This window comes from Nicotiana attenuata, chromosome 3, assembly GCF_001879085.1.
Source record: "Nicotiana attenuata strain UT chromosome 3, NIATTr2, whole genome shotgun sequence".
Lineage (NCBI taxonomy): Eukaryota > Viridiplantae > Streptophyta > Magnoliopsida > Solanales > Solanaceae > Nicotiana > Nicotiana attenuata.
In genome coordinates, this window is record NC_031991.1 from 30,619,164 (window position 1) to 30,629,864 (window position 10,701).

Below are 10,701 nucleotides of genomic sequence, written 5' to 3' on the forward strand. Positions count from 1 at the left end.
CACCCAAATTTTTCGGGTGAAATTCAAAAATAGCCAGATTCAAAAATGTAATTGAAAAATAGACACAGTTTCAAAAGTAATCGAAATTTAGCCAATTTTCATGCAAAGATAAATCTGAATGAAAATATTGTTCAAAATCCGGAAAATATTCCAGCATAATATACTGGAGTTCTAGTATAATATATTGGACTTCCAGCATAATATACTAGAGTTCCAGCATAATATAATGGTCCAGCATAATTTGTTGGAACTTCATACACATGTGCTTCAATCTCCACTATATTATACTGGAACTTTTCGTGTGTTGGAGTTCCAGCATAATATGCTAGAAGTTAATACACAGGTACAGCAAAATAGTGATTATTTTTCAATGACTTTGCAAATATTGACTATTTTTCAATTACCAGTCGGAAAACTGGCTAGCCCGTGCTATTTTCACAATTTTTTCGTGTTAAGTTGGGGCAACCTCTATCTACCAAGTAGTGCAAGTTGTTCTCTTTCTTTTTTGGCCTTAAATGCACAGCGGCCCAAACGCTGCCTTGGGGATGAAACCTTGACTTTCTGAGTTTCTAGCCAATACTGTAAGCTTATGCTCATTTGTTAATTTCCTGTGAGGAACATCTCTGCATTCCTAAGGGTGGTGCTATTTTCATACATGACTCTTAGTTTGGTAAAATAAAATCTTTTCCACAGAGAAAGAAAAGCAGAGAGTTGTGCTTAAGACTGAAAGCTTTCTAGTTGGTTAAATAAAATCTTTTCCACATTTCTCTAATCAGGGAGTTATGAGCTTGGTGTAGTTGTAGCAGTAAATAAGAGGCGTCACGTTGCTGCATCTGTAATTGGTTGCTGCTTAGACATTGTTGGAATTTGTAGCTGAGGGGGAAAAAAAACTGAGACTTGTGAGTAACTTCATAGCCAATTGGTAAGCAGTAACTTCATGATTAGTTGCTTGATTCCACTTCTTTACCATTTTCGTGTTAGCTGATTAAATACTTCTTCTTTTATTTTTCTTTTCTTTTCTCAATGTCTCAAGTGAAACCTGTTGTTTCGCCCGGTTGATTTGTCAAAGAACAGATTCTTGGATAAACTAAAGCAAATTATTGTTTCTGCTTGGGCTTTTAGTTTGTTAGGTTTGTTGCAGCAGAATTGTAGATTTTGTGTTAAAGCAGATAATGGTCAATGAATTTAGAATGGACCATTGGGAGACCAACGTTTAAAATCCAATCGAGTACACAAAAAAAGTGTTAGGTGATTTATTTCCATTTATATAAGCATTGGTGGTTAGAGTTACGTGATGCCTATGCTGGTGGGGAGGTTATAAACAGCCGACTAACCGAGGTGCACAAAGCTGGTTGGAACACTCCATTACAAAAGATCACTGTGGTAGAAGATTTAGCTTTATATTCACTATATTATGCCTTGTCAAGGACAAGGCTAGAGAGGTCTTGTTATACTACCATGTTGGCCAGTGTTAGAGCTGTACCTATGATCCGAAAATGCTTATAGTTCTACCTCTATTCCCTTTTCATTCAGTCTTTAGGGCTTAGTTGTAAGCTTAACGATTTCAAGATTTCGTTAGATTCTTTCATTTTCATTTTTTTCTTTCTGTTTTTGTGTTTGACTAGTCTAGGGGGACAAGGATATTGTGCTAGGTGATCTGGGGCATTCAGAGAGTCTTCGAGACTTTGGGTATTGTAACATTAGGGTCGTGGAGGTCATGGAGGCAATGCGTAAGATGAGCAGGGGCACAGCGACCGAGCCAGACGAAATTTCGGTCGAGTTTTGGAGGTGTGTGGGTAGAGTAGGCCTAGAGTTGCTGACTGGGCTGTTCAATGTTATTTTCAGAATGAAGAGGATGCCGGATGAGTGGAGGGTGGAGTACGGTGGTACTGTTGACAGGAACAAAGGTGATATCCAGTGTTGTAATAACTATAGAGGTATCAAGTTACTTAGTCATACCATGAAAGTTTGGGAGAGGGTGGTGGAAGTAACGGTGAGGAGGACTGTGTCTATATCTGACAACCAGTTCGGGTTCGTGCCGGGTCGATCGACTACGGAAGCTATCCACCTTATTAGGAGGTTGGTGGAACATTACAGGGATAGGAAGAAGGATCTGCACGTGGTGTTTATTGACCTGGAGATACAATATGATAAGGTCCCTAGGGAGGTTCTCTGGAGATGCCTAGAGGCAAAAGTTGTGCCAGTAGCTTACATTAGGGCGATCAAGGACATGTATGATGGAGCTAAGACTTGGTTTAGGACAGTGGGAGGCGACTCAGAGCATTTCCCGGTTGTTATGGATTACTTCAAGGATCTGCGCTCAGCCTGTTCTTATTTGCCCTGGTGGTGGACGCACTGACACACCACATTCAAGAGGAGGTGCTATGGTGTATGTTATTCGTTGACGACATAGTTCTGATTGATGAGATGCAAGGCGTTGTTAACGACATGCTGGAGGTTTGGAGGCACACCCTTGAGTCTAAGGGTTTCAAATTAAGTAGGACTAAGACAGAATATCTAGAATGCAAGTTCAGTCCGAGTCGGGGGAAGTGGGCATGGACGTGAGGCTTGGAGTACGTGTCATCCCCAATAGAAGTAGTTTTAAGTACCCGGGTTCGATTATCCAGGGGACAGAGAGATTGATAAGGACGTCACACACCGTATAGAGGTGGGGTGGATAAAATGGAGGTTAGCATCAGGAGTCCTGTGTAACAAGAGAGTGCCACCGTTAATCAAAGGTAAGTTCTATAGAGTCGTGGTTAGACCGGCCATGTTGTATGGGGCAGAGTGTTGGCCGGTTAAGAACTCTCATATCCAGAAGATGAAAGTGGCAGATATGAGGATGTTGAGGTGGATGTACATGCATATTAGGATGGATAAGATTAGGAATGAAGTTATTCGAGAGAAGGTGGCGTGGTTCCTATGGATGATAAGATGCGGGAAGTGAGACTCAGATGGTTCGGGCACGTGCGGAGGAGGAGCCCTGATGCTCCGGTGAGGAGCTGCGAGAGTTTGGCCCTTGCGAGGACGAGAAGAGGTAGAGGACGGCCTAAGATGTATTGGGGAGAGGTGATTAGACAGGACATGGCGTTGCTGCAGATTTCCGAGGACATGACCATTGATAGGAAAGTGTGGAGATCGAGCATTAGGGTTGTAGGTTAGGACGTAGTCGAGTCCAGAAGTGAGGCTAGTTCGATAGGGGTGGTCTTAGACTGCTGGGGGTTTACGTTGTGTTCTCACTATCCTTACGTTTTAATAGCATCGGGCTTTTTTTTTTGTTTTTTTTTCCTGGTTTTGTTTTTGCATTTCAACTATGTTCTAGTTTTTATGATGCTAATATTATTCCTCTGGTTTCTGCTTGATGTTACTAATATATTGTCCCTTCCTTTCCTTTCTCTTCTCATCTTTTCCGTCTTCTTGAGCTGAGGATCTTTCGGAAACAACCTCTCTACTCCTTCAGGGTAGGGGTAAGTAGTAACGGAGCTAGGATTTTCATTGAAGGAGTCAAAATATAAAGAAATAAACTCACCAATAAGTCAAGGGGTGTCATTATATAGTATATATACATATTTTTAAATAATTTACCGAGATAAACAGTGTATTTTTTCGACGAACGACACCCCTTGGGTGCATGTGGCTCCGCTATTGGGGGTAAGGTCTGCGTACACACTGCCCTCCCCAGACCCCACTTGTGGGATTTTGCTGGGTCGTCTTTGTTGTTGTTGTTGTTGTTGTTGTTTGACTGGTCTAGCAATTAGCTTCAGGTTTGTTGATATCACTAAAAAGTTTGGACATTGCAATGTTGTTGCATCAGTTTATAATTAGTACTGATAAGTTATCTGTGTAAAAGAGATCTTCCATTTGATAGGTTCGTTTAAGTTTCAATTTATTTCACAAATTAACGAAGTCTGCTGCACCAGTGAGCCACATACTTTAATCAAAGTAGATTTTTCTGAATAAGCTCATCCAAGTGCAGGATTTTGACTTTCTTCCTTTTCCAGCATTTAACTTTCAAGTCATTTGTCATGTGCAGATCCTTTGTAGTTTTGTTGCGACTGCAGAGACACAAAGAGACAGGGAATGGCTTATGCTGCTCTGACTTCCCTTATGGGAACTATTGAGAAAATTCTGCAACAAAACCCGTATGAGTATCCTGAGAAAGGAGAAGAAATGAAATTTCTACATGAAACTCTTGGTTCTTTGAGGTCCATTCTGGAGGATTCTGTGGAAAGAAGTGATCTTGAGATGATTAAAAGGTTGGAAGCAAAAACCACACAGATGGCATATGCACTAGAAGATAAACTTGAGTTAGCAATTGAAAGTGGAAATCTTGGAATCAGCTTGATCCAAATAAAAGGCGATATCGATTCCACCATGAATGACTGGATGAAGATCAAGACGAGCTATGAAAATAATGTCAAAGCTCTTCCAGCAAATGAAGGTGTTAGTCCCGATTCATCAAAACTTTCTTCGCAGCCAGAAAATGTTATGGTTGGCCACACCAATGAATTAGACATGATGTTGGATCATCTTACTAGGGGCTCACGTGAACTAAAAGTTGTCTCAATTGTTGGGATGGGGGGCATTGGTAAGACAACATTTGCGACAAGAATTTATTGTGATCCAGTAATCATTTCTCGCTTTGACACTCGCTCAATGGTTACTGTTTCACAAGAATTTTATGTTAGAAGGATACTTCTAGGCCTTCTTAATTCTATCATGTCAATTCCTCGAGAAATTTGTAACGAAAGTGATGGACAATTAGCAGATCGGCTACAAAAGGGTTTAAAAGGGAGGAGGTATTTGATTTTCATTGATGATATATGGAGCACTGAAGCATGGGATGATATGAAGCTATGTTTCCCAGATGATGGCAATGGAAGCCGAATATTACTGACCACTCGTAATACAGAGGTAGCTGAATATGCTAGCATGAATGAACCTCCCTTTCATCGCATGCGTCTTTTAAGTATCGATGAAAGTTGGAACCTCTTCCACTCAAAGGTTTTCACTCAAAAAGTATTTTCCTCTGAATTTGAGAATATAGGGAAAGAAGTTGTTAAAAAATGTCAAGGATTACCGCTAACAATCATCATAGTTGCTGGACTTCTCTCCAAAATCCATTCATTAGTTGAATGGGGAAATGTTGCTGAAGATGTGAACTCACTTTTATATGAGTGTCCTGATAAACAGTGCTCAAGACTTATTGATCTTAGTTACCGCCACTTGCCTCATCACATAAAAGCCTGTTTTCTTTATTTTGGAGTTTTTCAGGAAGACACTGAGATTAATGTCAAGAGACTTGTCAGGCTATGGGTTGCAGAGGGATTTCTTGAGGTAGAAAAGGATAAGAGCTTGGAAGAAGTGGCTAAGAAGTGTTTAGAAGATCTTATAGATAGAAGTTTAGTTTTCGCCGATAAGGGGAGTACTCGCAATGGAAAAATAAAGACATGCAAAATGCATGATCTTTTACATGGATTCTGCTTGAGAGAAGCTCAGAGAGAAAACTTTCTGCGTGTCATTCAAAAGAAAGATGATGATCATCATGCAAAGCCTGACCTCTTTCATCCAAAAGTTCATAGACGGATAAGTATCTCGAGTTGTGACAATATAAGTTATATTTTGATCATGATACTTACAACAAAGCCCGTTCGATTTTATTTTTGGGTAAGCCTTACTACATTCCGGATATCAAACTAGAGTACTCACGTTTCAAGCTATTGAGAGTATTAGATATAGCTACTGACACATTGAGAGGCATTTTCCCTAAGGATATCCTTTGCCTGTTTCACTTGAGATACCTGGCTTTTACCTATGCCGGATCTTTGGATTCTCCCCTGCATATGAGCCTTTGGAATCTTCAAACTTTTGTATTTGATTACCGGGTCTGTGGTTGTATATATTTTGTAGAAGAAATATGGAGGATGGCACAATTAAGGCATCTAAAGTTTAGCTTGAATTGCTTACCCCAACCTTCTCATGTCTCAACTGACGAAGAGAAGTGCTTGGTGCTGCAAAATTTGCAGACATTTTCTGGGTTGAATCCTTTAAATTGTACAAAGGAAGTGTTCAAAAGGATTCCCAATGTTAAGAAGCTAATGATTCTAGGACACAAGGTTCAATACAATGAGAGTGAAATGCCAGATTGCTTCAATGACCTTGTTAGTCTAGCTAAACTTGAGTCACTGGGTTTTTACATTCAAACAAATATTAACCACTTGAGTTTGTGCCTTCCTCCTCCAGGCAACTTTCCGCAGAACCTTAAGAAGTTGACATTTTGCTCTACGTGCATGCCTTGGAAGAATATGGACATTGTTGGTATGCTACCCAATCTTGAGGTACTTAAATTGAAGAACAGTGCTTGCATAGGTGAAGAGTGGGAACCATCTGAGAATGGGTTTTATCAACTGAAATTCTTGCTTTTAAGTAGCTCAGATCCCAAATACTGGAAGGCAACTAGTGACCATTTTCCACTCCTCAAGCATCTGGTGCTAAGACATTGCTATCATTTACAAGAGATACCTCTGGATTTCGCGGACAGTGTCACATTGCAGTCTATTGAGATAGAGAACTGCGAGCGTTCCGTTGTGACTTCTGCCGAGCGAATTCAGGAAGAGCAACGGAACCTGGGAGCTGATGATCTTGTAGTTCGTGCATACAGAATTCGAGGTACCTAAAATGTTTTCACCAAGCACTTCTCCCACTGCCCTATTTAATTAGGGGGTTAGTTTAATGCCTGGAAAAGGGGCTCGTTTTATTTCCCCCAAAAAGAAAGAAGACTTCAGTGAAAATCGCATGGAAGAAACTAGTCCCTCTCGCAAATTCATAGTCCTACATCATCTATTGAGTTAAAGTACAGTGAGATTGATTTCATTTTTCAAAACAAATTTACGTACTTAAAACATCAAAAGTTGCAACTTTTCTCATTTTAAAATGTCAAAAGATAAGCTGAAAATTTAGTCAGAGATCATTTAAGATTTTGAAAACGAAGTACGACACTTGTATTTTGAGATTGAGGGTGTAAGCAGACAAGTCGAAAAATAAAGAAAAGTAGAGGTATTTTGTTGCAAATTCCTATATTTTAGGAGATTGTCAAGGCTCACAAATGATCTTATTTTTAATCTGTTTAATATTCAACTTACTTTGTCCACTGTTTCTTTTACGGTGTACAGGTTGTGAAGATGTAGATCATAGTGGAAGTTAATCTGATTATTTTGTGCCACTTCTCTTCTTGTAAGTATTTCACATTGATGTTCTGCACTATACTGCTAAGAGAGTTGTGCATAGGCATAAGTTCATCCAGTCTTGTGAATACCTAACCTGATAAAGTGACCCGACTCTCCTCGTCAACTTATAAGTTCCATCCCCTTTTTAGTTTACAAGGCTTTTTAATATCTGTTGCTATATGATGGAATCTGTTAACACCTTCAACTGCACTTACTATAAGCATTTCTTTTGGTTGCATAGCTATCCTGTTTCATGTCAAAAAAAGGAAAATTATACGGGAGAGTCACTTTGTGCGGTGGTCTTTAAGCCATACCCAGTTTTCAAATTATTTTGCATCTACGCCCGTTTTTGTCTTAAAATAAGTTCAAAAGTACTACTTTGCCCTCCATCAAGATCTGGTCCATCTATACCCCAAAATAGATCACCAAAATCTGGTGTCTCATGCGCAGCCGCACGCTCCTCCATCACCGTCGTCAAACTTCCACCACCTCTATTGCTAATCTTCCACCACCTCCGCCGCTCCAATCTAGCGCAACGCTCTTCCTTCGCCCTTATCTTCGTCCCTAACACCTTTCTTTGTTACGCATATCTAATAAACAATAATCCTCTGTCACTAATTCCGACAACAGAGAATAATATTGTCATCTGCGCCGCTCATTCCGCTTCACCGTCCTCTAGTCATGTAGTCATCATCCTCAAGAATTTGAACCATTTTACCAATTACTACTCTTCAGAGATTGCACTACAATACACGCTTTGTAGTGATTCCTTTCTCTTCTGCCCGCACACTCTATGGGTTCGTGAAGTTGTTGTTTTCAACCATTAAAAAACTTCAGGCTTCGGGACCTGAAGTTCAACAATAGCAGCGTCTAACTTCAGACTCGAATGTCTGAAGTTTATACTCAAATATCTGTAGTATGTACCCATATGTCTTGAAGTTCATAGCCAAATGTCTGAGGTTCATACCCCAAATAACTGAAGTTTATAGCCTAAAGTTTATACCCAAATGACAGAAGTTCATAGCAAAATGTCTGAAGTTCATATCCCAGTGTCTGAAGTTTATATCATAAATGTCTAACATGCTTACTCATATGACAGTTTATAGCAAAATGTCCGAAGTTTTTCTTTTATTCTTTTATTCTCCTGTTGTATGTCATTTTTTACTTTGTTTTTCATCAGATTTAGATTCGGTTAACAGAAGTAATTTGGTTATGCATTGTAGAGGTTGAGCTACACTTTATGCAACTGGGGTTATTTCCTTTAAATTATTCATCATTTTAACAATTCAGGGGTATTATTTAATAATTTGGTTTTGCTGAAATCTTATTTTTGGTTGGTTTATCTGGAGTTGACGGGTAGCTCTTCTTTTTGTTTTGGTTGATTTTAAGGACATCAATCTAACTTGGTGTTGTCTGTAGTCATGTATCAGATATGTATTCATGTTCAGTTTCTCCACTCATCCAACGAATCTCACATTGCAGATTAATTTTGGAACTCCAAACAATTTGTTATGATATCCCGTTTTTCAGAATATTTTGTTTAGTTGGCCTATTGGAGTGTAAACTTCAGATCTGGGAGTCTGAAGTTCACCTGTAGCAGTGCAAAGTTCAGACCTCTGCTTTGTACTTAGCAAACTTCAGATTCCGAGGCCTGAAGTTCTCATGTAGTAGTGTAAAATTCAGATCTTTAAATCTGAAGTTCCCATGTGCAAACTTCAGGTCCCGAGGCCTGAAGTTCTCATGTAGTAGTGTAAAATTCAGATCTTTAAATCTGAAGTTCTCATGTGCAAACTTCAGATCTCAGACCTTTAGTAAGTCTTGTAGGAAAGAGCTCTTTTGTTTAATGCAAAGTATTTTCACTTGTCTTGTTTGTGTATTGAGTCTGTGAGTCAGCTTACTTTGTTGTCCCTTCCTTTATTTCTGAGTTCCCCTCGAGTAAAGTAGGGAGGTTAGTAATTGTAATGTTTACAAGATTAAACTTGGATGTCATTTTAACTAAAAATCTGGGCTTTGCTCATCATTGGGCCGCAGTAATTGCAACAGTTAGGTGTGTTTTTCGTTGAAATAGTACGGGCTAGCCAGTTTTCGGACTGATTATTCAAAAATAGCCAGCGTTTGCAAAGTCATTGAAAAATAGCCACTATTTTGCTGCAACAGGGACCGGTCCAGCATAATATACTGGAGATCGGTGCATTGAATTTCCAGCATATTATGCTGAAACTCCAACTAATGCTGTATTCTGGGCCGGGCCCGGGCCTAAATGGGCTAAACGGGCCTGGGCTTAAAGGTCCCCGGCTCTGGCGGTCTCGGGCTTCATGGGCTCAACGGGTGGAACCAGCCCATGACGGGCATAAGCCCACATGGTCCTGGGCTAAATGGGCCGGGCTCGCGGGCCCATACGGGCATAACGAGCTTTTTTATTTCCGGGCTATTTTTTTTTAAATTTTTTTTGTTTAAGGCAATTTCTTGTAAACCATATATGTATTATACATGGCTATATAAATATATGTAGTATATATAATATAGAAACCTAATTATTAAAGTACTTGAAGAAAAAGTAAAATAGCAAAACAATAGTAAAACTAAATTATCATGCATAATAAATTAATAACAAAGTAAAACATTAAGCATAAATACATCTAATAATTTTAAAATAACACAAATTGTCGAAAAATCTTAAAGACGAATTTCCGGATAAATACGCTCAAGATAATACTTTATATGCCTCCTTAAAATGCCTGTGGTACACCCTGAACGAAAATTTAAGACTCTTCCACAGTTCTTGCACTTTAATATTTGGCCTTCTTCATTTTCTTCAAGCACTTCAAAGTGTTGCGAAACAAATAAGCGCACTCTTTCCGGACGAGGCATGATTTAACTTGAAATTTGAGATTGAGACTTGAAGTCTTGAAAATTGGAGATTGAGAGATTGAGAGAAATTTAGATTGAGAAATGAGTATTGAGTATTGAAATGAAGAAGAGGGAGGGGGGTATTTATAGTTTTAGAGAAGGTTAGTTTTGTAAATTGAAAAAGAAAAAATAAAATAAAAAATAAGCTATTTGTGCAATATGACCGTTGGCAATGGTCATTGGGGGTGGGGCCCTCCTTTTGAAAAATCTTGTAATGTTTTGTAGTATATATAGTATGTTAGTATATCTATCTATATATATATAGAGTATATAGTATATATAGTATACTATACTATATATAGTATGTTATGTATATATATTTCCAAATATAATTTCTTGTAATGTTTTGTAGTATATATATATATATATATATATATATATATATATATATATATATATATATATATATATATATGTTATGTATATATATTATAGCTTATAAAGAATTGCAAGTTAAAGACAAAAAAATATTGCAAAGAGATATTCAAGGGAATGTCTTATAATTTTTATTACCAAAAATGGCATATCTTTCTTAGTCTTCTTCCCCCCAATGGAATGAGCACAA

The 10,701-nt window shown here is 38.5% G+C and overlaps 2 protein-coding genes across 4 annotated transcripts in view; both read left to right on the top strand.

Moving 5' to 3' along the window:
• Positions 511–10,701, top strand: part of LOC109223469 (putative late blight resistance protein homolog R1B-12) — a 14,795-nt gene continuing 4,604 nt past the window's right edge. The window contains exons 1-4 of one of the 3 annotated variants that reach the window (XM_019387799.1): positions 511–581; positions 777–922; positions 4,034–6,669; positions 7,173–9,096. In XM_019387799.1, coding sequence (XP_019243344.1) covers positions 4,081–5,700 — 1,620 coding nt within the window. In that variant the 5' untranslated portion in view covers positions 511–581; positions 777–922; positions 4,034–4,080 and the 3' untranslated portion in view covers positions 5,701–6,669; positions 7,173–9,096. Of the gene's footprint in view, positions 923–4,033; positions 6,670–7,172; positions 9,097–10,701 lie in introns of those variants that run through there. The other 2 variants (XM_019387798.1, XM_019387800.1) reach the window with 2 other exon arrangements.
• LOC109224254 (putative late blight resistance protein homolog R1C-3) lies at positions 5,925–7,204 on the top strand. Its single transcript, XM_019388841.1, has 2 exons — positions 5,925–6,669; positions 7,173–7,204. The coding sequence occupies exons 1-2, from the start codon at positions 5,925–5,927 to the stop codon at positions 7,202–7,204; spliced, it is 777 nt and encodes a 258-aa protein (XP_019244386.1).